At 42.0% G+C, this 27,080-nt stretch overlaps 1 protein-coding gene and 1 long non-coding RNA gene across 9 annotated transcripts in view; one reads left to right on the top strand and one right to left on the bottom strand.

Moving 5' to 3' along the window:
- The first annotated feature begins 527 nt into the window (after positions 1-527).
- On the top strand, positions 528-10,514 carry LOC127368430 (uncharacterized). Its single transcript, XR_007885784.1, has 2 exons — positions 528-1,099; positions 10,330-10,514. It is a non-coding gene; the product is annotated as an uncharacterized LOC127368430 (long non-coding RNA).
- kif26aa (kinesin family member 26Aa) overlaps positions 4,419-27,080 on the bottom strand; it is a 66,099-nt gene continuing 43,437 nt past the window's right edge. For 3 of the 8 annotated variants that reach the window (XM_051408958.1, XM_051408963.1, XM_051408965.1), the window contains 8 exons: positions 26,732-26,927; positions 24,813-24,969; positions 23,262-23,424; positions 18,881-22,091; positions 16,006-16,196; positions 11,957-11,980; positions 10,656-10,806; positions 4,419-7,044 (listed from right to left, as the gene is read on the bottom strand). In XM_051408958.1, coding sequence (XP_051264918.1) covers positions 6,857-7,044; positions 10,656-10,806; positions 11,957-11,980; positions 16,006-16,196; positions 18,881-22,091; positions 23,262-23,424; positions 24,813-24,969; positions 26,732-26,927 — 4,281 coding nt within the window. In that variant the 3' untranslated portion in view covers positions 4,419-6,856. The remainder of the gene's footprint in view (positions 7,045-10,655; positions 10,807-11,956; positions 11,981-16,005; positions 16,197-18,880; positions 22,092-23,261; positions 23,425-24,812; positions 24,970-26,731; positions 26,928-27,080) is intronic. The other 5 variants (XM_051408960.1, XM_051408964.1, XM_051408959.1 and 2 more) reach the window with 4 other exon arrangements.

The raw sequence follows: 27,080 nt of genomic DNA, 5'->3' as shown, positions 1-27,080 counted from the left end.
TGATGTTAAACTCAGAAAAAACAAAATTCTTGTTCTTGGCCCCAAAAACCTTAGAGACTCACTGTCTAAAGATATAGTTACTCTAGATGGCATTAACTTGGCCTCTAGCACCACTGTCAGGAATCTTGGAGTTATCTTTGATCAGGATTTGTCATTTAACTCCCACATAAAGCAGACCTCTAGGACTGCCTTCTTTCATTTACGTAATATTAGAAAAATTAGACACATACTATCACAGACAGATGCAGAAAAACTAATCCATGCATTTGTTACTTCAAGGCTGGATTACTGCAACTCTTTATTATCAGGTTGCCCCAATAAGTCCATTAAAACGCTCCAATTAATTCAGAACGCTGCAGCACGAGTACTGACAGGAACTAGAAAAAGAGATCACATCTCTCCTGTACTAGCTTCTCTGCATTGGCTCCCTGTAAAATGTAGAATTGAATTTAAAATCCTCCTCCTCACCTATAAAGCTCTTCATGGTCAGGCCCCTTCATACCTTAAAGAGCTCATAGTACCCTATTACCCCTCTAGAACACTACGTTCTCTGAATGCTGGGCTACTTGTGGTTCCTATAGTCTCTAAAAAGTAGAACAGGAGCCAGAGCCTTCAGTTACCAAGCTCCTCTCCTGTGGAACCAGCTTCCAGTTGTGGTTCTGGAGGCAGACACCCTGACCACATTCAAGAGTAGGCTTAAGACATTCCTCTTTGATAAAGCTTATAGTTAGGGCTGGATCAGGTGAGTCCTGAACCATCCCTTAGTTATGCTGCTATAGGCCTAGACTATCGGGGGATTTCCCATGGTGCACTGAGCTCCTCTCTTCCTCTCTCTTTCTGCACTCATTCATGTTCCATTAATGCATGTTACTAACTTCACTTCTTCCCCGGAGTTCTTGTGCTTTCTCGTCTCGCAGGTTCTCATGGATCCTGGTGGAGCCTCCTGCCATGGTCCTGCTAGATTGCCATTACCAATACTGTTGTTGCTGTGCACCTGTCTGTCTGTCTGTCTGTCTGTCTCTCTCTCTCTCTCTCTCTCTCTTACCCCAACTGGTCGAGACAGACGACCACCCACCTAGAGCCGGAGGATCTGTCCTAGGTTTCTGCCTTTTAACAGGCAGTGTTTCCTTGCCCTTGTCGCCAAGTGCTTGCTCATGGTGGTACTGTTGGGTCTCTGTAATTAATGTTAAAGAGTTCGGTCTAGACCTGCTCTATTTGAAAAGTGTCCTGAGATAACTTCTGTTATGAATTGGCGCTATACAAATAAAATTGAATTGAATTGAAAATTAATGAAGATATTTTTAATAAAAACAACATGAACAAGTGAAACTGCTGCAGACTGAAGTTGAGCACACGTCAGTTATTGACCGATTTCTGAGCTTCTGTCTGTTTCAACCATCTTTAAATCATTTATTCCAGATAAAGAACAGGTTAGAAACTCATGATAAACACAGACACGTTCCTCAGCTCACTTCCTGTTTTATTTAAAGGGTGACAGTTCAGTTCAGCCAGAGTTCATCTGATCCATCACAGAGAGAAACTTTAATCTGAATCCTGTCGTACGCAGAGAGTCACACCGAGCCTCCGACTGAACACAGACGTCTGGATTAAGAGATCAGAAGTGTTTCTGTCACAGTTCACAGGTCGATGAGAGGAAACAGCTGACAGTTAACTGACGGCGAGCAGGTCAGGTGACAGCGGCTAATTAAGACCTGTCAGACAGAGAGAAGAGGAGAAAGAGGAAGAGGAGGAGGAGGACAGGTTGTTTCCTCCTGAATGAAAACTAGTTTACTCACAAATAAATCAATAAAAGCCTTTTCATCTTGGTGCCCAGAAAGTGCAGTACAAAGAGCAACAGGAACAGTCGGCGGTGACTTTTCCTAAACTGAGGCGAATAAACTAAAGCTTTATTTTGAAAGGGTAACTTGACGAAGGTAAAATGAGTGTTTTTGTCTCTGGAGTCTGGTGGAGAGTGATAGTGATATTACGGCTGTTTGTGGTTAAACTAAAGGTCTATCTCTGTAGGGATCCTTTCCATAATGCTGTCAGACACTGACAATAACAACCTGAGTCTGTCAGTGGAACAAACAACAACTACTGTTAGTGGAACAAACAACAACTACTGTTAGTGGAACAAACAACAACTACTGTTAGTGGAACAAACAACAACTACTGTCAGTGGAACAAACAACAACTACTGTTAGTGGGACAAACAACAACTACTGTTAGTGGAACAAACAACAACTACTGTTAGTGGAACAAACAACAACTACTGTTAGTGGGACAAACAACAACTACTGTTAGTGGGACAAACAACAACTACTGTTAGTGGAACAAACAACAACTACTGTTAGTGGAACAAACAACAACTACTGTTAGTGGAACAAACAACAACTACTGTTAGTGGAACAAACAACAACTACTGTTAGTGGAACAAACAACAACTACTGTTAGTGGGACAAACAACAACAACAACTGTTAGTGGAACAAACAACAACTACTGTTAGTGGAACAAACAACTACTGTCAGTGGAACAAACAACAACAACTGTTAGTGTACACACACACACACACACACACACACACACACACACACACACACACCTTGTTCTTCTGTTCTTGTGGGGACCATCGTTCATTTACCTTTAAGTTGACAAAATGTCCCCACTTTGTAAAAACCTCCCAGTTTGTCCTCGGACGGACAGACAGACACTCTCCTCCAGCCAACAGGTTGCCGTGTTGACCCTGAGCATCCCTCCCCTCGCCTGTTCAGCCTCCATGGCAACAGTTACTATGGCGACTCCCCCTCCTCCATCTCTCTGCTGCGTCCTCTGTGATGTGAGCCGGGAACAAACCTCAGCACTGAGGGTCAAAGGTCACAGGCAGTAATATTTATCATATTCATGTTTGACCAATATTAGATCCCTTTTGATGTAATATTTAAAAAAATTAGATCATAATTATTGTTTCTGAAACATTAAACACAAGCTAACATGAAATAAAAACCTATGAAATGATGAAGACACTAAAATCTTTAATATGAAAAGAAAATGAAAAGAAAAATGTTTTGTTTTATTTACTGTGTTTATGATTATCTGTGATGTAAAATGACTCTGGGTCACTGAGTCTGGTGGGCTGTTTGTTTTTCAGAGTTAGAGTGATGCACCGTTCTTCTAAAGGACTTAAACCAGCGTATGTGTCTGAGGAACCAATAATCTGCTCTCTGTTTGATGTGATGTTGTGCTGTCAATCACTGACCCACCAAACGTCCCTCCTGTCCTTCAGGGGTCTGATATCAGATGTTATTTCCCCCCAGTGTCGGTTTTGGGATGAAACTTTTATCTTCAGTAGTCGTGTGCGTTTCCTGAGTGGATTAAAGCAGCAGACAGACTCGTCTGACATTTACGCTCCGTCAGAGATATCAGTTCATCTCCCGACGAGTCCGCGCTGGAGGATTTTAGGTCTGAACGCTGCTGCTGAGCTCTGAAATCAGATGAGAGGAAGTGAAATGTCAAAAAACAGACAAACATCAGCTGATTGAAGCTGGTTCATCAAAGCCAGCGACGCCCCGGCAGACTGAACCAGCAGCTCACTTCCTGTCCGGGTCCAGATGTTTCACACTCGCTCCAGTTCTTATCTTTGAAACATTTCAAGGTTCATCTTTGTTGTGTACAGTTACCATGGTTACCGTGGGACGCTGATACAACTCATTATGAACTCTATAAACCTAGCATTAGCATTAGCATTAGCACAGCTAGCAGATCCACTTTAGATGATGTGGAACTCTGTGATTGGCTCAGATACATCCAATCAGATATGTTTGTGGGTGGAGTCAGATGACTGTAACCATGGCTGCGTTCAGTCTGATTGAATATACACAACTTATATCTGAATATAATTTACTCCTTATTCTTATTTAATGATTATTTTAATGGCTCAACTTTATTTCAGCGGTTTTGTATTTTGTTACTTCCTGTCAGTAACTGATGGTTAAATGTCCTCGTCTGTGTGTGTTATGAATAAAGTTGCTTTGAACAGTGTACGTACAGACGCCTGAACGTTCACACCAATCACACAGCTCCAATGTTTGTTAAGCAGATCAATAACCTCAGACTGAAGCACAATCAGCCACCGGGAGCTGAAATATTTCCACTTCCTGTTTAAACATTTTTATTTAGAAAATGTCAGAAATGGATTCAGTGTCCTCAACAAACCCAAAACCTCCTTTATTGTCCCAATCAGCCAATCAGCTGCTGAGATATTGTCCATATAGCTGATTATTAATGCTAATGATGCTAATTGTCCAACATATGCAGGTTAGCATCAGTCGGTGTAACACTTGGGAGTAAAATCTGAGGAATAAACATCAGATCTTCATCATGTCTCTGATATAAACAACTAACAATGAAAATCACAGAGTAACTGAACTTTATCTTTATTAACATTTATGATCCACTCGTCTTTCACATCTCGTCTTTTCTTTAGAAATCATTATAAAACTGTACAGTAACAAAACAAATAAAAACAGTCTGAATACATCGTTAAAGGTCAAATATTAAAAACTGTGTTTCTCTTCGTCAACAACTGAACGCAGGACGACAAAAAATGTTTTCATGCACTTCAAAAAGAGCCCGAGGAGGAGGAAGAGGAGGAGGAGGAGGAGGAGGAGAAGGAGAAGGAGGAGGAGGAGGAGGACAGACTCAAAAGGTAAAAAATGGAAATAGAGAAATGTTCTAAAATAAAAAATCCTTTGTCTGCTGACTTTGTTTGAATGAGAAAGAGGAGGAGAAAGAGGAGGAGGAAGAGCGAGCTCCTTTAGGAGATGTTGGAACTCTTCCTCGTATCGCTGCCAGGAGCTCGCTCAGAGCTCTGGTTCCCAACCTGGTTCCTTAAGGAACCTTCTATAGAAAGAAACTCACACAGAAAGAGTCCAGAGCTCCTGATCCTCCACGAGACAGACAGACAGACAGACATTTGTAATCTGAGAGAAAGTCTGAGTCAGTGTTGGTGTCAAAGCCAGCGAATGAATCCAGTATGACGAAGGCAGAGACTGAGGTTTGCAATCTTCCCTCCTTCTTATCACATAAACACAGCGTCTACTCCAAATATCTTCTCTTTGCATAACAGATCTAGTAGTTTCCTTTAAGATCAGCACCATAAAAACAGACATGATAAGTAGAAAAAAACATCATAAATAAGGAAAATAATACTTCAACTTCATCAACGTATTAAATTAGGTATAATAAATATAAAGGCACTTCCAGAGCTTTCATCCTTTTAGAGACCTGTTCCTCATTAATCTGATCCAGGACCAGCAGGGAGTTCCTCCAGACGTCTCCAGAGAGAACAAACATCAAATGAATCCACAAACGTTAGATGTGTCTTCAGAAACTCGTCACCAACGCGTCCTGTCTTTACTTCCTGTGTCCAGAGCTGTTGGATAAAGTGACGTTTTAGAAGAACTGGATACTGCAGGGTGTCCTCTGTTGGTCTGTTGGGATGTTTCACACATTACACAGCCTCCGGTCAGTGAGTGTAATCTGGATGAGCCTCCTGCTCCCTCCTTCAACTCCTGTTTGAATCTTTTGTGTGAAAATAGTAAAAAACGCCGCTAATCTTATAGATGCTAACATGCCAACATCTACATAAAAGGCTATTTGAGAACCAGTATGACAACAGAAACTATTGACCCTTCCTACATCGTTTGGAAGCTGATCCACTTTCTCATTTCGTGTATTTTATTTCCCAGGATGGTGAAGTCACGGCTCTGATTGGCTAACCCTGACCAATCCCACTCCTCATGCCTAAACGGAACCAACCAAACCAACAAAGGCTACGAGTACCAACCAATCAGAGAGTAGGGCTCATCATGACTTCACCATCCTGAGGCAAAAAGTGTGCTTCCTGTAGATATGCTATATGCTAAGCTAATCTGTTATCTGTTGAAAACCACATTTTGAAAAATGTTAAAAGATCAAATAAATACACTACTCACAAAAAGTTAGGGATATTCCACTTTCGGGTGAAATTTAATGAAAATGTAAAAAGTTGATGCTACAGTGATATTATATCATGAAAGTAGGTCATTTAAGTAGAAAGTTAAATTACGATCACCTGGAAAGGTTATAGTGTATTTTATGTACATTCTGAAATTTCATCCGAAAGCCGAATATCCCTAACTTTTTGTGAGTAGTGTATATCACGTAGTCACATCTTAAGTTAGCTAATGTTGGCTAACTAGATTACTAATCAATCAATAGCTAGCTAATAACTAGCAACGTAACTCAATAGCTAATGATTGATGTAGATTCACTAGCTAATTAGCTAGCATTTTGCTAACATTATCTAACTTAAGACGTGAATATATATATGTGTCTTATCTTTTAACCATCTTCAAAATGTGGTTGTCTTTTCAGCGTAAATTAGCTTAGCATATAGCATATCTTGCTCAGCCATGATTGGAGCACAGAGCAGGAAGGGGCGGGGCTTATGAAGGGGTAATTAAAGCCTATCTGGAGAACGAGACCCTGTAAATGCTCCTCAGATGTCTCCCCAGCTGATTCCTGTGACACTGAAGGAAACATGAAGGTTCTGCAGATATAAGAACCGTCTTTTTTCTGTGGATTTATGGTTTATTGATCAGAGATAACGATATCCTCACGGTGATCCGTCCAATTGTTGTTGTAGATATTTCACTGGGATCAACATGGCTCCACACAGATGATACAGACAGTAATCATCGCCACTGTGGACGTCCTGTCAGACTCTTATAACGGCGGTCTGTGGTGGGTCAGGGGAGGGACCGCTGGGGCGGACTCACAGTGGCGGGGCAGTATCCAGCTCTTTTAAGAATCCTCTTACACCTCCACTTCTTGCTGCCCTCCCTGTGTGGCGGTGGTGGCTGTCGTCACGGCGATGTCAAAGCAGGTCTCCATCATGACGCGGGACTTGCAGAGGTTGACGCAGTATTCCAACTCCGCCGTGGCCTGAGCCAGAGCCTCCAGGTACTCCTGGGACTCCCGGTCCAGGTCTTGGTCGACGTCAACTGGAGGGAGGACAGAGACAGGAAGAGATGGGTTAGTGTTCAAAACATTAAAATATCCTGATAAACTGATTTATGATCAATATTGATCTTAAAGGTTCTCTGTGTAACATTAAACTGTAGCTAACAGCGCCACCAGTGGCCGTTCAGTGAACTGCAGTCAGCGTCCTGTTGCATCATCCTGGGCGTCGGCCAACAGTGACAAACACTGAACGCTGTAAAATAACTGTCAATCATATTCAGAATAACGTTACTATCTGCAATGTTCCTATATTTTATTTGGACCGTTAGCTCAATGCTAATAACTACAACCATTTATTATTATTATTATAGAAATAAAAACAAGAGGAGTTCAACATAAAAATCTAATAAAAATTAAAACTAACTCCTCAGTAGCACAAAATAAGAGAATGAAATGTGGACTGTTAAATATCAGGTCTCTGTCCTCTAAAGCTGTTTTAGTGAATGAATTAATATCAGATTATGATATTGATTTACTTTGTCTTACTGAGACCTGGTTGTCCCACGAGGAGTATGTTAGCCTAAATGAATCCACCCCCCCCAGTCATATTAATACTCACATTCCTCGAGGCACAGGCCGAGGAGGTGGAGTAGCAGCTATATATGATTCGAGCGTTTTAATGGACCCTAAACCTAAACTAAATTATAATTCATTTGAAAGCCTTGTTCTTAGTCTTTCTCACCCAAACTGGAAAACACTGCAGCCAGTTCTATTTGTTATAGTGTACCGCGCTCCTGGACCGTACTCTGATTTTATATCTGAATTCTCAGAGTTTCTATCAAGCTTAGTCCTTAAATCAGATAAAGTAATTATTGTAGGTGATTTTAATATTCATGTGGATGTTAACAATGACAGCCTTAGTAATGCATTTATATCATTAATAGACTCAATTGGCTTCTGTCAGAGTGTAAATAAACCAACTCATTGTTTTAATCACACTCTTAGCATCCCTTAGTTATGCTGCTATAGGCCTAGACTATCGGGGGATTTCCCATGGTGCACTGAGCTCCTCTCTTCCTCTCTCTTTCTGCACTCATTCATGTTCCATTAATGCATGTTACTAACTTCACTTCTTCCCCGAAACTCTTGTGCCTTCTAATGTTTTAAAGAGTTCGGTCTAGACCTGCTCTATTTGAAAAGTGTCCTGAGATAACGTCTGTTATGAATTGGCGCTATACAAATAAAATTGAATTGAATTATTAAATTTTGTTATTAAACCACTTTGACGTGGAAGTGATCTGATCTCTCTGTGTCGTTCTTCTCTTTTAGGTTTGAGTGACTGAATGTAAGTTAACGTAAAGTCTGACTGTGTGTGCGTGTGTGTGTGTGTGTGTGTGTGTGTGTGTGTGTGTGTGTGTGTTACTTTGTGTGTGTGTGTGTGTGTGTGTGTGTGTGTGTGTGTGTGTGTGTGTGACTGTGTGTGTTACTGTGTGTGTGTGAGTGTGTACGTGTATGTGTGTTGGTGGACAGTGTACTGTGACTGATGGTGCAGACACTGATGGTGCAGGGCATGCTGGGATACACTGATGAAGGCTGACCAGGACTCTGTATCTGATTTATGAGCTGAGACCAGGAGCCTCTCCACCTGACCCCCATGTGGCTGAGAGGAAATAATGTCTTATTGATCTCGGGACACATTCGGGGCCTCTGCCGACTCTTTCTTTACTTTCTGCAGAGCTGAAGAATCTTTTGTTCGAGGTGACCTGAGAGTTTGTCCCGCTGACAGAAATAATAAAAAGATGTAAATATAATCCTCTCCCTATGGGCTGTTTGTCTTTGCTCCAACACTCTCCTCTCCAAACAGCCCGGAGCACCGCGAGCTGCCTCCTTTTGTTCAGAAGAGCCAGAAATAGAAGCATAATGGAGCGAGTTGAGCTGCAGAGGATGAGGGTTTAACCGGCGAGGCTTCGGGGCCGGCGGCGACACTCAGCTGGAAACACACTCTGTTTGTCCACTCGGCGTGTTCGGGGTCAGGAGCTGCTCAGTGCACTCATTTGCCTTTTGTGCTGCTGATGGAGGAGGCTGCTGCTGTCTCTGGTTCTCTGCAGAGGATCTGGATCCACACACTGAATTAGGATTGTTTGGAGCAGGTTGGAGCTACTCTGGGCTGACAATCAGTCCCTCCAGGGTTCCTCACGGTGTTATTGGGATTGTTTCAGCCTAAATGTCTGATTTCATAGCAGCTTTTCTGAACAGTTGCGACACGTGATGTTTTTAGGCTTTTTTAAAAGAAATTTAAAGAAAGTCTGAAGAATATTTTAGATCAAACTACTTGTTTTTACTGATTAGAAGCAGGGAACTAGACCTGCTCCTTAAACATTTCTTCTGGTCTTCTGGATGCAGTCTGATAAGGGAGAAGATATAGTTGCTGTAAAACCAGAAGCACGTCTCCTTTTACGAGCCTGGACAAATAATAGGTCTCAATTAGAGGCCTGTTCCAAATAAAGGCTAAGTGACTGAAGAAAATAAACTTTTACTGTATATATGGTGACTTATCTTATCTATAAACATATATCTATGTGAGACACAGTGTCAGATTACTTAACCAACGTTAGCAAAAGTAGCACCAAAGTTTTAAGTTACCAACGTTTCTGAGTAATTTTTACATTCGAGAAATAAAATGATGCATTGTAACACATCATGTTTTCCAGAGCTGATAATAATAAAAATAGACCTTTTTCACAGCTGCCATTTCCACATGAAATAGTAGGGCAAACACACTAATGATACTGATTATTAGGTTCCATTCCATTTACTGTCGCAAAGCCTTTCCTGCTATTGAAGTAGCTAACGAGTTAATTTAATGTTAATCAATAAGTAGTTTGGTAACAAACCAACAGTTTATTCAGATTACCTAAAGATCTTATTTTGGCGGTAATCCCTCACTGATATCTTTCTATCACCAAAAACAGATTTATTTATTTATTATTGATTAAAAACATTAAAAGCATTAATATCGTTGGTGAGTCCTTAAAATCTATCAATTGAACTACATGTGGTCATCAAATCTTCGATAATGTTATAATGACTATTATTATTAATATAAATACATTTAATTCATTTAGCTGAAAATGTAGTTAGTTGGTGGAGCCTCCTGCCATGGTCCTGCTAGATTGCCATTGCCAATACTGTTGTTGCTGTGCACCTGTCTGTCTGTCTCTCTCTCCCTCTCTCTCTCTCTCTCTCTCTCTCTCTCTCTCTCTCTCTCTCACCCCAACTGGTCGAGACAGACGACCATCCACCTAGAGCCGGAGGATCTGTCCTAGGTTTCTGCCTTTTAACAGGCAGTGTTTCCTTGCCCTTGTCTCCAAGTGCTTGCTCATGGTGGTACTGTTGGGTCTCTGTAATTAATGTTAAAGAGTTCGGTCTAGACCTGCTCTATTTGAAAAGTGTCCTGAGATAACTTCTGTTATGAATTGGCGCTATACAAATAAAATTGAATTGAATTGAATTGAATTAACAATCTGTACAACCCTCGATCTAAATGAAAAAGAAGTGGAATATACTGGCTTTAAATTAGGAATCAGTGCGCTTTGAATCCCATTTGAGTTGCTGTCTCCGCTCTGTGAGATGATGTCAGGATTATACTCACACTCTCCGCTCCATTTGCTCGGGTCCAGCATCAGCCGGCTCTTGGCTTCCTCCAGCTCCACCTTCAGCCTCTCGTGTTTGCTCTTCAGCTCTCTGATCTGCTGCTGCCTCTTCTCCAGCATCCTCAGCCGGGCGTTAAAGTACAGCAGACCCTGAGGACCAAACAGTCAGTCAGTCAGTCAGTGAGTCCCGACCTGGAGCCTCTGAGGTGTGAGCGGTTTACACAGCCCAGGTGGAGGGTGGTGGAGGGGGATTAGTGGCAGTGGAAAGATGGGCCTCTAACCTGCTCTGAGACTTCAATCTGTGTCCACTGCTGGATTTAATTAGGAGCCAGCTGGAGATAAAATTAGCATGGGCGCTAATCTGCTGGCTGTAGACTTAATCTGCGGGACGAACGAGCGGGGATTAAGGACAGCTGAGGACAAACAGGTGACAGAGAGGTGGATCAGTGTCGCCTCTCAGCTTCACTTAATTACAGGTGTTTAATGGAGGACGTCCCCACTGAATGGAAGCACCTTCTACTCTCATTTATCCATCAAGGCTTTTTATTTATTCATTCTACTCAAACACATAAGGATGAGGTTACAGGTGTGTTTTTTTGGTGTTGTTTTACAGGAAGACAGAATTATCAGATTTTGATATGAAAATTGAAAGAAATTGAGTTTTTTTGCAGAAAATAATCTAGTCAACAAAAGTTATATTATTTTATATATATATATGATACTGACACATTTGGTTCAGCAAGATAATCGTCACTATTGAACTCCACTTTCTGATTTTTGAAGCGTAAATGCGAAATGTTAGCCTATACCTCAAATTAACTAGCTAATGTTAGCGCTGTCTCCAGGCTCTAGCTAGTTAGCCGGCTAGGTATGTAGCATACGCAGCTTTGCTATAAAAGTGAACTCCTATAAAACTGTTGAAATAACATTTTTGTAATAATGAGTTTTTATAATTTCTTAGAAAGTTATTGCTTCATTATATTATATTTGACACAATTTATCTTTTTAAAAATTAAAAATTTATTTATTTATTTAAAATTTAACACATATAAAGACAGTGTTTGTTGTCTCATTTACAATAATCACAATAACATTATGTGATTTACTTTTACTTTTTAAAAGATTTTTATTTGATAAATTATTACGGTATTTATTATTTATTTTAAGATTTTTGTGGATTTAAAATAGTAAAGTATAGTAACACTAATTTGTATTGAAATCAGCTGACGTAACAAACAGAGGAGAGAGAGACACAGATTTGTGCTGATTGGTGATAATATACTGATAAAGTATAACTCACCTTTTCCACGTCATGGAAGGGCTGCTGAGAGAAGACAGAAACACAGAGAGGAAGATAAACTGCAGATCATCGTTCTCTAATTGAAAATAAATCAGATCTCCCTGCAGTGGTTCCTTCCCTCCACACACTGAAGGTTAATGACCCGTTAACACAGAGAGGCGATGGCCGTAAAGAGCAACCAGCCGAGGCCAAACCTTCATCCATCACTGCCTCCTCCTCCTCCTCTTCCAGCCATCACTCACATCTAAACTAATTAAGACTTAAGTGTAATTGACTGAGTGATAAACTCAATTACTGATAGCTCTAACCTCAGTCGAATGCTCCTTTATCATCCAGGTTCAGAATCAAACACAGTCACATTTTACAGGTAATGCAGCTCAGTAACAAGGTGAACTGAAACAGAGCTTTTACACTCCTCAAACTACTCATTCATTACATTTATCTGGAGTCCAGTGAATGTTTGCTGACTTTCTCTGGATACATTTCTGCCTATTTTTTATAATCACATTTTAAACTTTCCTTATTTCACGTATCAGTTTCTCAGCTGTAAGTCAAACCTGCCAGGAACCAAAAATATTGCAGCTGCCTATAAAATGTCAAATCTTTATACACACATAACATATCAAAATCAAACTATGTACAGTCTATTTACATGTAAAGTGGTTTTAACTGAACTGCTTTTTGTGTCTTTTAATTGAAAGTCTATACATAAGTCTGTACTGTACTGACATTACTAATAATTCATATTTATACACACACATTCTTATTTAAATTCTTCAAACAAGTTTGTAGTTGTCTGTTCAAATATTTCCAATGCGATTGTTACACTTTTTTAGGTGTTTTAAGTGTTCTTACAGGATAAGAAGGTTTTTTTTGCTGTGTAATACAGATTTGTGAGTGTTTCAGCATTACGACCTGAAATACCTGAGTTTGTGTTCAAGGCACAAAATATTCATATCTGTGCAAAATAGCCTCGATAACACATGTTACCGCTCGCACTCTCTCTTTACTAATAACAACTATCATTTTTAAAATATTTATTAAAAAGTAATGTTTTATCTGAAACTTACATCAAAGCAGCAACACGTTCATTTAAACCCGACAGGTCACAAAATTAAAAATGAGGTACTGAAACTGAAAGGTGCATAAAAGTACTGATATAGTACATTAAAACTGCAATCATAACTTCTGGAACTGCCTGCTGACAGCGTATGGGAACTACTGAGTGACTTCTGTAGTTTTATATTCATTATTGTTCATCCTCTGTCCCGATAATGTTCAGTTAATTCTGCAGTTTTATGTGTCTTGATGCTGGAAAATCCTTTTTAAGGGTAAAGTGGCCTTACTGAAGGTAACAGTGATTTACTCTTTATATTCAAATCCATCAGCCTGTGAATTTGTAGATTCTTTAATTAGGGACCGAGCCAGCGACCAGTGGAGGTCCCTATTGTTTTTCCTTGATTTCTTACCTATTATTATTATTTTTAGGAACTTTGATTGCGTTTTTGCCCCCCTGAACAAAAAAACGAAAACTCAATTTTATTTGGCAAAGTTGTCAGGCCTGGTGAAATATTTGATATTCTATGCATCACTTATGGGTCGGCCACTAGGTGGCGCTACTATTAAGGAAATAGCGATTACTTTTTTGATACTTAATAACTCCCACATCGTTTGTCGCACATTCAAAACTCAATCTCCCCATATAGGCCCCGCCCACTGCCGCCCTAATTTTTCTTCGCTACAGTGCGAAATGTCCGTGAACTACTTTTTCGTGTTCCTCCTACGCGCTTTGTCTGATTTGCACAAATTTTTTCACCTAGCACCCAATTTTGAAATTTCTAAAAATAAGCACGCTATAAAATTAAGACTTCCTGTAGATTTTTCGTCAAAAAAGGAAGTGGAGTATTTCTCCACATTGGTATGTGCGATTGACACCAAACTTCGGTCCATAGTTCCACATGTCTTCCTTAGGCATTGTGCACAGTCTTGAACAATTTGATGCCACCACCACAAGGTGGCGCTCTTTAAAAGTAAAACGTTTATATCTCTGCATAGGTATGTATGATTAAGATGAAACTTGGTACGATGCTTCCCCATGGCTCCCTGAGGCTCACTTAAAAAGGACAAAAAAAATACGCCACTAGGTGGTGATCTTTTGGCATGATAAATCCCTGTGCGGAGACCGTAATAGTTATGAATATGAAATTCCCAGGGCACGTGTAGAGTAGTGCCTGAAGCTCACAAACAAAAAATCGTGTTTGTCGTGTGTGTAGCACCCGCTACAGGATAAAAAAACAGCAGCCCCGGCGCCACGTTTTACCGATATGTACGAAACTCGGTAGGCACGTGTAACATGCCGGGACATACAAAAAAGCCTCTTGGACCCATACCCAAAACCCCACAGGAAGTCGGCTATTTTGATTTAAAGTTTCACTTTCGGCAAACTTTTCGCGTTGTATTTGAACAAACTCCTCCTAGGGAATTTATCAGATCTACTTCAAAATTGGTCAGTACAGTCAAAAAATGGTGCTGATTAAAAGTTGTGCTATTTGTGCATGTACGTTGAACGGCGTGTCCGTGGCATGCCCTCAAAGTTGGCCAGGTTGAATCGAATGTCAAATTGTGATGCTATTTCCAGCATTTAAGGGCTTCTGTTTTAACTAACTCCTCCTACAGATTTGATCAGATTGACTTCAAATTCGATCACTTCAATCTACACACATTGGTTATCAAAAGTTGTGCTATTTGTGACTGTATGTTTAACCGTGTGCCCGTGACGACGTGTCGAATTCCACCGATTGGCCATCAAACAGATAGTACTCATATCTTCAGTGTACAGTCCCACCCTGAACACGTCCTCATAACTTCAGCGTACATGATCCAATCTCAATGAAACTTCACGTGTTAGATAACAGTCCCACCCTGAACACGTCTACATGACAATATTCAGACATAGTGATAGCGCCACACACTGTTAACAGAGTTAACACAAAACACATTGTTGATGATATGTGTTGACTATGGTGAGGGGGCGTGTCTGTGGGGTGGCAGGAAATTTTGATGGACCGCCACAAAACACGAATTCGCTATAACTTGAGTGTACATTGTCCAATCGGCTCCACACTTCAAATGTTTGATAACAGTACCGCCCTGAACACGTGTACAGGACAATATTCAGACATAGTGATAGCGCCACCTACTGGCAACAGGAAGTAAGCGCTGCGTGCCGATTTTGAACTGATTAACGGCAGATTTTCATGTTGTGGTCCACACGTGTTACGACGGCACGCGACGCGGCTGCAGCATGCCCCGAGTTGCGTGGAGTGCGAGGTCCCGCCCAACGCTGCTTGCAGCTTTAATTTATTTATAATAATTGCTGAAGAATTAGACATGGTTGCACCTTTTTTCAAAAGTCAGAACATATAAACTGAATAGTTTTCAGAATCTATCCACACAAATCCCTCCTTAAGCTCCACAGCCTATTAAATATCATTCTATGCCGATGATACACTCATTTATTTGGCAGATGTTCAGAATTCACTTGTGCGACTCAGTCAGAACTAACATAATGTTTCTTTCTGGGTTTCAATGTAAACAGCGTTACTTACTCAGAGACGCAAATCAGCAGTTAAGCTCTACTCACTACGATCATTAATTTTGAAGATTATATGAAATCATAGAAAAACCTTAGCCGAGCTGATAAATATCTAGTTATAAAAAATAATATTTTATCCTCCATAAACTGTTCAGTACTCCGTTGATTCTCAGCATTAGATTAGATTTAACTCGACGGGTGAATATGTGTGAAATCTACAATTATGACTTATTTTGTGTTGCTGTTGAAAAATGTATGAAAAATTCTTCCACTGAGTTTGCAAACATTACTGCACCATAACAACTGAATTCATTCAAAAGTGACTCACTCAACCTCTAACTGAACGTTTTGAAGCAGTTCAGGGTCTTGTTGTTTCAGAAAGTGATTTTTAGAAACAATGCAGTCATTAAACATCCTCCTGAACAGAAATCTGAGCAGATGGAGTCCGCCTCACCTCTGACCCCGTCATCACCTCCCTCCTCCTCTGCAGGCGCTCCACGTCGTCGATCTCGTACACCTTTATCTCGAAGGGCTCCTTCAGGGAGCCGCCCAGCGGTGGCAGGTCCACCCACTGACCCCCCACCTTCCTGCCCAGAGAGGAGGTGTCCGGGAGGGGAGCTGGAATCAGACGCCGCCGCTGGAAACCTGATGAAAGTCAAATGAATTAATTGATAAAACAGATGTTTTGTCCTGGCGGATATTTGAATGAAGCTTTATTGAGTTCCTGATATCAGCAGATACACAGACAGCTCATTATTTTTAATTATAGCCTCATCTTTTCACTCGGTTTAGTGCTACCAATACCACTGTTCTGTGTCAACAACCATTTGCGCTGCTGATAAGCTTTTAACACCTCCGCCGTCAACCTAAAGACCTCTATCTTATTTTTAATGACTTTGTACACATGGCTGTCAGATTGCTGCTGTTCAAATTAATTTCATGATTAACTGCAAAGAGTGAAACCAGAAGCAACGGCACAAAGAAAAAGCTATTACTGATTTATTAAAAACATTGTGGATCGCTGGGAGAGGACTCAGAAATAGTGACAGATTGAGGAGGAGAGTGTGTGGGTGTGTATGCTTTGGAGTGGTGTGTAGTGGATGGGGAGGGAGGGTGTGTGGGTGATAATTGGAGTTGGATATGTACACCGGGAATTGCCGCGGCTTCATGAAATATTCATGAGGCAGAAACGAGCCAAGATCCACAGACTGATGGCAGGCAGATCACACAAGTGCTGATTCCATATGCATCAGGCTGCCTGACCTGTGTGTCGCTGCCGCCAACAAGCTGCATGAATCACAGTCAGCTGCTGTGAGGCTCAATACACTACAACATCGTCCCAGATAACGTGCACGCATGTAGATTTTACGATAATGCTGGGCGGAGAGATAAATTCATGCAGTGAAGTATGAGGGAGGAGAGCAGCCTTTGATAGATGCTCCCACAGCAATAATACCTGTTCTCCACAGTGTGCTCAGCATTCATGAAAATATTATATAGAACAGCACAAATTGTGACGGATGGGAGCACATTTTGGAAAAAGTCATAAATATGTTAATTTCTGGATGTAGCTTCCAGACGAGTTTTATGGCTCTTTCACTTTCTGGATCAATACATTGAGAAAAAGCTGTTGAATGTCAAATCTGAGTATTAAACTTTGAGGATATAAAAGCTCATTTCAATAATAATTGGATAAGAAGAACAAGTGCCACAGCCTTGCCTTTTGAGTATTCACTTTTACATTCCTCTACATTAGCTGCTCACAGACTTTTAATGCCAGCAAGTTATAATATATCTAAAGAAAAACAAATGATGCTACACATAGAATTTGCTACTATAGTTACATCAGATACTACTGACTACATTTATCTAAAGCAGTGGTTCTCAAACCTTTTTCCATCGGTGTCCGTTTTATTAACCAGAACACTTAAACCAGGCGGCAGGGTGAAGTGACTGCGGCAGTTTTTTATTAAAATAATATGTATTGATTTAACAATGCAATAGTTTCAGAAAGGCTAAATAACAACAACATAAGGCTACTGTTTCAAAATGAAAGAATTCATTATTAATCAGAGTACCCACTGGCAGAGCGCTGAATATGTCTTGAATTTATGAGGGGTATAAAAGGACAGCTGACCTTCACTTCCCTGTCGTTTCTCTTCCATCTGTAGATTATTACAATGGGACAGTTAGGAAAAGTTCTGTTTATAACCACGAAAAGCAGGTGAACAGGTAGAGATCTCCTCCTCTATTGTACTATGGACGGCGCGGCCAGATCATTTTGTTGTTTTAGTCTTTTTTATAGACAGAAAGCGTAAACAGAGGGGCAACAAATAAAACTGAGGAGGCAACAAATAAAACTGAGTGGGCTAAACCCCCTTTAGCCCGCTCGTGGTGCCAGGCCAGACTTAAATGCTATATTTCAAATTTATAGAATCCATCACTAAATTTATGGCAAACCACATTTTTGTCATCATGCAATGACATGACAGTATTGTAGTTGCATTGTCTTTGTCATAAGTTGCACGTACAATTTAATGAGAAACACAAGTTTCACTGAGGATCTCTGTCGTTCTCTGTGGCTGGAAACTGCAGTGAAATGTAGTTTATCTAACTTATACTGACATTTTTTATTTAACTTGTTATAATATAATTTCTTTTATGCAATTATGCATGACTAATAATTTTTAAATTAACCTTTAAAAAAAAAAAATTCTCTAGTACCCCTAGGGGTAGGCGTTCCTCCATTTCAGGAACACTGATCTAAAGTATAACTATATTATGACACAATAGCAGTAGTGTATAATGTAAGAGCAGATTTAACATGTTTTTTTTTTTTTTTTTATAACTTAACATCTGTAAGCTAAAATGCTCATAAGAACAAAAGATAATTAAAATCTAATGTACTCATGATGTCCTGAATCCCTGCTGCCTTGAGAATGAACCCTCTTAGATTTTAATGACCCCATTACTTTTCCTCTAATGCCACATTTTAGCTCCATAATTGGTAAGACTAATTGAAAATATTCAATTTTGAGGTAAAACTTGTGGCGTATGTCGGGGTTTTCAGGGGCAGAGAGACGGAGCTGCTGCTGACCACAGACAGCTGCTTCAATTCAGGTAGCGCTGCAGTAGAGAGCCGGGGCAGAGCCAAAGCTTCTGGAGGAATAAACATCTGTAGTCACACCGGATTCTGCTCTCATCTTATTTTTAAAACTTTTGGGATTAAAATGTGGATTTATCTTCACTCTCTTTTCTCAATCTGTCTGCTGAGACAAAAACCAAATAATCGGTGCCACCTTTTTCTATCTTTTGCAAAGTGGACTCACCATTTCCTCTCTTCTTGGGCGATTTAGAAACTCTGCTTCTATTGGACGAGGACACTCCACTCTCGCTCATGGAGTCATGAGCTGATGAAGTGCTGCCAGTGGTCTCACTGTCTCGGATCATGCTCTCATAGCCGCTGCTCCCCCCACTGTGGTAAAACAAGGCAGTGCGACCCATGGCGGGGGGCAGCTCCCCACTGAGGATGCTGCTGTTGTCACTGCCGTGCCCACTGCTGTAACGCTGTGGCCTTCGAGGCGCAGTGATCTTGCTGTAAGGTGATGGTAGTGGCGTGTTGATTGGCGACCCGCTGACACTACTCATCCCACTGTCAGTGCCATCATTTCCTGTTGCTCCGGGCCCCCTGCTGACCTGCTTCCTCGGGCTCCCGGTGGCTAGCTCACTAACGCGGCTGTTAGCCGCCCTGCTGATGGCCTGCTTTGTGCCCATGATGGTGCCTCTTCCCATCTTGGCTCCAGTCCCTGACCGAGCTGGAGACTTACTAGTTGGAGGTAGGCTGGTGTTGCGACCAACTACATTATCAAGAGGTTTAGAGGAGGTGCTCAGGCTCTTGGAACTACTGGTAGACAGGGTCCGAACTTTTGATCCACCAGATACTGCTGCTCGCGAGCTGCTGTTGCCTTTGACCTGCCCTAGTTTGCTTGTAGTTGCAAAGACACCAGGAGAAACTTGGGAAGAAGCAGCAGCAGATGTGGAGGCTGATGCTGGAAGCCCCAGTCGTGGCACTGATCGGTTGCACCTGCTGTTACCTCCTAAAGTAGCACCACTGTTCTCCCTGAACAGCTCATGCTTGGACCCAGCTAAAGTTTGACTCTCACATCTTTCCAGAGACGTCAGACTGCCATAGTACCTGGAGGACTCTGCTTTGGCCCCACGAATCTTTAGGCTAGAAGTTGTCCTGGCAGAGCCATGTTCAGGTTTTACACTTGATGTCCTGTGGCTGAAAGAATCTGCCTGCAGCCTGATGTTGAATTCTTCCTCTGAGGTTGATGTTTTAGGAAACGAGGACTTTCCAATGTCGCTGCTTGTTTTTAAGGCACTTGGAGATAGTGCAGTCCTTGTCTTTTGTTCTTGGCTTGGTTGTCTGACAGGTGGAGCAGGAGGAGAGATGTTTCCAGATCCAGACTTGGAGATCACGATGCTTTTATGCTCGTTTGACTTTTTTCCCAAGGACGAAAACCTCAGGGTACCCATCACTGAAGTGCCCTCATGACCCCATTTTGATTCAGAACTCTGAGGAATGGAAACAGTTCCTAGAGTCGTTGCACCTCGGGTGAGTCGTGGCAGCTTGATGAGAGTGTCTCCTCTCCTGCTGCTGAACCTCTCACAACCATCCACAATCCTCTGAGCTGAAGATGACCCTTGTGCCTTTGGAGGTCGAGGTACACTGTTACTGTTTCCTCTGGGCCTCTTAAAGGAAACACTACTCATGCCACTTCTTGGTGGCTTACCTGCAGAGAGAAACTCAACCTCTCTGGGATCAAAGTCACTGCTTCCCTGAAGCAAAAAGTCATCATGTCTGCCTTCCTGTCTGCTGCAGCTCACAGTTGCAGATGAGGTAGGCTTGGTTTTTCTGGGAAGACTGGAATGGGCGGTGTGATGGGGGTTCTGGGCTGAAGTGTTTAGAGTATTGGCTCTCATCTTGAGAGAGCCTTTGAGAGAGGCTTTGGTTGAGTCAGGGGAGGGAGGACACTTGGTAAAGAAAGGTTTGTTCGGAGTAGCGTGGTTACTGTCCAGCTCTGAGAAACAGCCACTATCATTCAGGGAGCTCTTGATGCCATGCTGCAAAAATGGCTGTTTAAGAAATATACTTGGCGAGGTCAGCGTTGATGCATTCTCTGCTGACATGTTTTTGTCCCTCAAGTAAAGGCTTCTTATTGAATGAATGCTTTCACTTTCAGATGATTCAGCACTCACTTCCCTGGGCCAAGAGCCAACAGCTGACTGCTTGTTGCCATGTTGGGAAACCAGCCTTTCCTGGCAGGCGGTGCCAACCTCAGCCCTGGGTCCCACAGCTCCTTGCTGAGATGTGTAAGCATCATACTCGTCGTTAATACTGCTGATGATGCTTACAGGGCGGGAGCCAGAGGCTACTGCCTGCTGAGAGCAGTCACTGTTGAAGCTGAGTAGGTTGGAGGGGCGGCCATTGTCGGGGATGAGGCCATGAGGAAGTTCCTCTACAACTGTAAACACCAGCTCATCCTCCCCATTCAGCTCCACAGGCTGCTGCAGTGTAACTGTCGTCCTCAGGAAATTCCTGTCGAGGCATCTTCCTAACAGAGTTGCCCGAAGATCGTTCACCTCCACGGAGCTTCTGCTTGTATGAGGGACCCTTTCCGGGTTAGGGGACCCCACTGGTTGGTCGTGCCTCAGTGCTTGTTGACTCATACCCACAGGGGGAGTCCTGCCGACAACCTCCCTAGGCTGAGATGCAGCCCTGAATGTCCTGGGTAGGGATGGTGAGGCCGACGGCTTAGGTACACCTCCTTTGAGGTAGACCTTCTCTCGCACAACAGGTTCTAATTCCTGGGAAAAAAATCCACTGGACATCACCACACATGGCTGAAAGGGGGCTGATAGTTTCTCCCCATCTGCACTAGTTCGTTTGGAAGTGTCCATGAGGCCACCGGCTGAAGGTAATTTGGATTTTTCCTGATCTGGTATATTTGTGCTTGTTGTTGGTGTACTTTCTAAGAACCCGTGGGAGGAGTTCTTATCAGATTTGGGTGGAGAAGTTGCCTCTGTGGGTTTAGTGGCTCCAGTCTGAGTCCTGAGCGCTGCTGCTTGTGGTGCTTTGCCTTCTGTGCCGAACACAGCTGGGCCCTCGCTGCCATCTATGCAGTCAAGTCTCTCCTGCAGCTCTGCAAATGTGTTACACTTGAAGTGATCCCCATCAGACCTGGGTGCATCTTTGACTTGCTTTTTATTCAGGGAGGGGATGATGGGAACAAAGGACGGTGGTCCCTCGTTGTCGCTTAATTCTCGGTCTGAGATGGCCGTTCCTCCAGGCCCAACGTAGATGACGGTGTCGCAGGAGTGTTCACTGCTGGAGGAATAGTCCGGGTCGCTGGAGAGCAGCAGAGGCGTGTCCGGGTCGAGGGCCACGGTCCGTGGGTGGAAAGGTCGCAGATGAGGAGGTCGATGGGACGGGCCTTCCTCACAGGAACTCTCCCCTCCGGATGAGCTGGAGGCATACTGCAGAGAGAGAAATACTAGTATTAACATACTAAAAGAGACCTAAACTATACAGCAGTCAACCTGAAGGCAAATCCAATTCTGGAGCGTCCTCTGTCGATACAGTGTGAGGTTAAAAGTGCACACTGTGGACTAGATTCACATTAATGTCAATGAGATGTAGAAGGTGTTTCCATATGGCTTTTTCAATCTATATAACACAAATACAGCCTCTAATTAGGGTGAAAGCCTTTTCATCTCACCGCAGAGACTACAGTCCCCCTAGAAACAGTGATATTGATTATCTGTCATATCATTGCAGAAAGACTCACTGAATTATGACTGTATGACTCTGACTCAATTACACAGATTTACATTATGGATTTGAAGGTTTTTACTGTCACCAGCCTCAGGAAATTAGCTCCAACTCATTCAGAGATCAAAACCTTTGTATCTCCCAAAGAATAATCGGAACATTTTGAAGAAACCTCTTAAATCTTTTTATTATCTTTAAATTTAAAGTAACTTCAATGTCAGAAATGTCATCTATAGTTTCTGTATATTTGATAATAAAGGCCAGTGCACCATTTTTTTTTTACGCTCCATTCACATTTCCCTGTTATTTAGTCACATTACATGTATCGTGGTATCTAAGCAGGGAGGACATCAGTTGTATCACTCCAGAGATCTTGTAACAAAATTGTAACAACTAAACTAAATAAAATAAATAAACTTTTGTAAAGTCCCACAGTGCCCTTCACGTGGACATATTTTAGGGTTTTCTTCCCACAAAGGAAAACAATCCATGAAGAATTGAAGAAAGACTGACTCATGTTGGATTTCTGAAAACAGTATTGATTATTTAGTATTTACATTTCTGATCAATCCCTTGTATATATACATATATAGATATGTTTTTTTTTTTTTTTTCTTGAAATTGTGTGAATGAAGCTGAAAAGGAAGTGTAACAAATAAAAATCATCCAGTTAAATACTGTTGGGACTAGATTTTCACAAAAAAAAATTTGGGACAAATCTACACAGACAATAAAAGTGTCTTTTGCGTTCTTAATGGAATTCACTGGCAAATAAATCAACAACCTGTTTGGTTTTGTCGATAAATATCAGCAAACCAATAATCAGTCAGTCGATCCTCGACGGCAGTGAGCCGGAGAAATAAAACCTGAAGTACCTTGGACTTCTTCTTCCTCATGCGGTGGATGCGGGAGGCAAGCTGCACCGTGGTCAGCGTCTCCATGTAGTTCGCCGGGGAGTCTGAGATGTGGGCTATCATGGTGGTTTGACAGTTGATGTTTCCCAGGGATTCACTGAGCAGCATGGTGAGCTTACTGTCCCTGAATAATACATCAAGAAACCCCTCGTTAGCCAAAAAAAAGGCCTGAGAAACCCCGCAGGATCCCAGGAACCATTCATTACCCTGACAGCAACAGTTGTGCACAAAAAGGAATAGAAATGATCTCTCATCTCACATTAATGAAGCCCACTTTGAACTACACACCACATGTGATCTGCAGTGAGAAATCCTGCCTTTGAAAAAACCTGATCACACACTGAATCTACATACTGCAATCTAAGCATCTTTATTCACTACTTATTCACTACGTTTTCCTTGCCTCTTCCGGATCAACCAAACAACTTCCACAATAAGTTTCTATTCAAGTTATGCACATTTGTGAAATTCTAGAAAATGTACTCTCAATCAGTGTTTACAACGTTTATATGAAAACAATTAAAATGATGGTTGAGATATGATATGAAGCGATATCATTAATTGAAGACAAATGAAAACATCCCTAACCCTTTTCTGTGTTTTTATCCTTTTCAAGCCTTTTGCATTAAGCTAGCTTCACATAGAGACACAGTTGTTTAGGAGAACCTAACCAGCTAGGCCGTACGAAGGGGTTTAGATATACCAAGTTCCAAAAACTGAACTTCTATTGTCTACCAATCAGAAAGACTATCAAAGTCCAGACCCTGACGACCTCGGTACATGCTCTCCAGAGGTGGTGGGACTCAATTACAAGTCAGGGTAGTGAGTGGACAATAATCTGAAATTCTGGCACCATTTTCTATGGTAACCTGTCCGTGGAGGTCTGCCACTGTGTGCTCAGCGAGGCGGATTTTAGAGGTAGTGCGATTGAAATACGAAGTCATACAATTAATGTGAAAATGTTTCAACTCCCAAAAAAATTTCTTTGTGATTTGAAAATCTGTTTAAAAAATGATCAAGTTTGTGTGTTCCTCTTATTCACAAGTTAAAGAAGAAAAAGAAGAAAACAAAACCCAATCTTATTTTGTCTGCCTCAGACTTTCTGGCATCTTTACTGCACAAACAGTAAATGAGCATAAAATCAGATGGAAACGAATCGAATGAATCAACAACACCCTAAAAACAGCTTAAAACCCATAGGGAGACATAAGTGAGGCACTGAGCCAGACAAAATGCCAAAATACAAAAATACAATCCTGAGAATAAAGACAGAGCTGCAGAAAGCAATCAGGCTGCATAACAAACACCCTGAGGACTGAACACGTCCATCAGCATTACACAGTGATTTATTCATCAGTCTAATCAACCATTCAACCGACTGAAAACCCATTAAAACAGAATGACTTCACTCCCCTCTGTCCTCACTGGGATCTCTGGTCCATCTGTTGTTTGGTCACTGTGACCTCTGACCCCTGATGGGTTCATTAAAATGCCCAGAGTGTGAGTCCCTACCTGTAGGGAACATGCTTGGCTCCGTTGGCGAGGGCGAGGATGACGTTTCCCAGCGCGGACAGAGACAGACACTGACCTCCGCCTCCCTCTCTGGTCCTGCTGATGTCCGTCTCACAGCTTCCCAGATCCAGGAGGTGGAGACGGCTCCGACCAGACACTGAGAGACACAATACAGCCTGTTTAACTGCTTGTCAACGATTGGTTGCTTAAATCACTGCTCAGTTCATTGATTTGGTTATTGACAGAATCTTACAAACAGTGAAGGAATATTCACTGCTGTTGTTTTACATTTCACTTAAAACATAAAAAATGTCTATGGACCCTGGTCTGTATGGGAACTGGAGCAGAGACTTCAGTGATTCTGCTCGGTGGATTTCTGTGAGCAAACATCGTCCCTGCAGGAGTAAATAAAAAATTACAGTTCTAGTATCAGAGGGGATGAGGTCTACAGAGGAAGGCATCAGAGACCCGAACAAGAGTACAGATGGAACACACATCATCAATGATAATATCAGTTTACCGACCAGAGCTCAGAGGTTACAGGTTTCATAAGTCCCATATCAGGCTCCAAGTCATGCGCCAGCCTAGTCCCGTTTCAGTCAATTTACAAGTTTGATGTCTCAAATCAAGGAAGGTAATCCCAAATCAAGGCAGGTAAGTCCCAAGTGAAGACCAACAAGTCCCAAGTTGAGTCCTCAATCAAGGTAGGCCTGGCTACAAGTCGGGTCCAGACTAAAGTGCACATTAAGGTACTACATTTTCAAGTCAAGCTCAAAGTCAACACCAAGTCCCAAATCAAGTCCTGACTCAGTTTAGAGGTCAAGGCCAGCAAGTCTGAAGTAAAGTCCCAAATCAAGGTTAGCAAGTTCAAAGTCAAGACCAGCCAGTCCCAAGTAAAGCTCCAAGTCATGACGGGAAAGTCAGAAGTCTCCAATCAAGGTAGGAAAGACCACAAGTCAAGTCCAGAGGTGCCACATTAAGGTTGGTCTACCTTAAGTTTTTTAAAAGGCTGAAGTCACTGGTTTTAAAGTCATAGTTCAAAGTCTTCTTGGATTATGATTATTAGATTCTCCTAAATATTAATATGCAAACCCATAAATAAATTTTTGCATTAGATGTTTAAAATATCTCATTTGAATCATTTTAAAAACATCTGTTTTTGTCACGATACAGGACTCTGACTCAGACAGATCAGCCTGATGTCTCTGTGCTCATTTTAACTGCCTGTTAATTTCATTAAGTCAGAGAAATGATGGTGTGAATGATCAACCACCCGCATCAGCAAGATTTAGAAACTGCTGAGAGTGGCTGAGTGTACAGTTTTATATCCGGTGGTCTATAAACACTGCAGGACACAGAGGACTCAGGCCTCATTAGCCATGCAGATTTATTCCAGCTGTGGATGGAGATGCAGAGAAACAGTAATAATTGTGGAAATGTCTCTGCTGTGACAGGTAGATGGGGGCAGAGGTGGCGTTAGCGTAGACCTTTCTGCTTGTTAATGTTGCTGTTGAGCAAGTCTGCACCTCCAAATGAAGCTTATTAGCGGCTACGTGTTTGTAAATGAGCCGCAGAGGGAAGAAGAGACTAACGGCTGGTGTGATTTCTAACATAAAACATTGGTACTCAACATTTCCAGGTTCTCAATGGGGCTGGAAAATAGACTAATACCCAAGATCCTCGGCTGCTGGTGCTATCGGACGTGTGAATCAGAGCGGCAGTGAATCCATCCAAAACTGACCCACAATAAAGGCATTAGTTTTCTCCACAGTGGGATTTAGCTTCAGCTCGCCGTTGGTTTGAAGCTCTGAGATTGGATGTTTGTTGGTGAAATGTTCCTTGGGAGTTGTAGTCGACTTCTGTCCTTCAGTTTTTATCTTCATTGATCTTCTATATTTGATTAGAACAACTCCACTTACAGACAAACCGACCTGCTGCCTTGTTGCTCTTGTCCAGCCTCTCCTGGTAGAGGTGCAGGGTGAACAGGAAGTGCGAGTTCCTCCGAGCCTCCTGGTCACTCGGCGCCCGGCTGCTCCTCCTCGCTGCCAAGGCGGCGTCCAGGAAAAACGCAGCTCGCTCTGCGTTGGTCGCCCGCAGCTCCGTCTGGTTCTGCAGCTGATGGAGGGAGAGATAATGAGACACGGCAAAGGTAGAAGCAACCCAGAGGGAACCGAGGATAATGAATCGTATTAAAATAAAAATGGTGCTGTGGACGAGGGTGAGAGGTAGACATATTTTAGTCTGTAGACTGGAGGTTTGCAAAGTCCG

Source organism: Dicentrarchus labrax, unplaced genomic scaffold (assembly GCF_905237075.1).
Source record: "Dicentrarchus labrax unplaced genomic scaffold, dlabrax2021, whole genome shotgun sequence".
NCBI lineage: Eukaryota > Metazoa > Chordata > Actinopteri > Moronidae > Dicentrarchus > Dicentrarchus labrax.
Note: the sequence above shows the minus strand (reverse complement) of the source record. Positions and strands in the feature narration are given on the sequence as shown.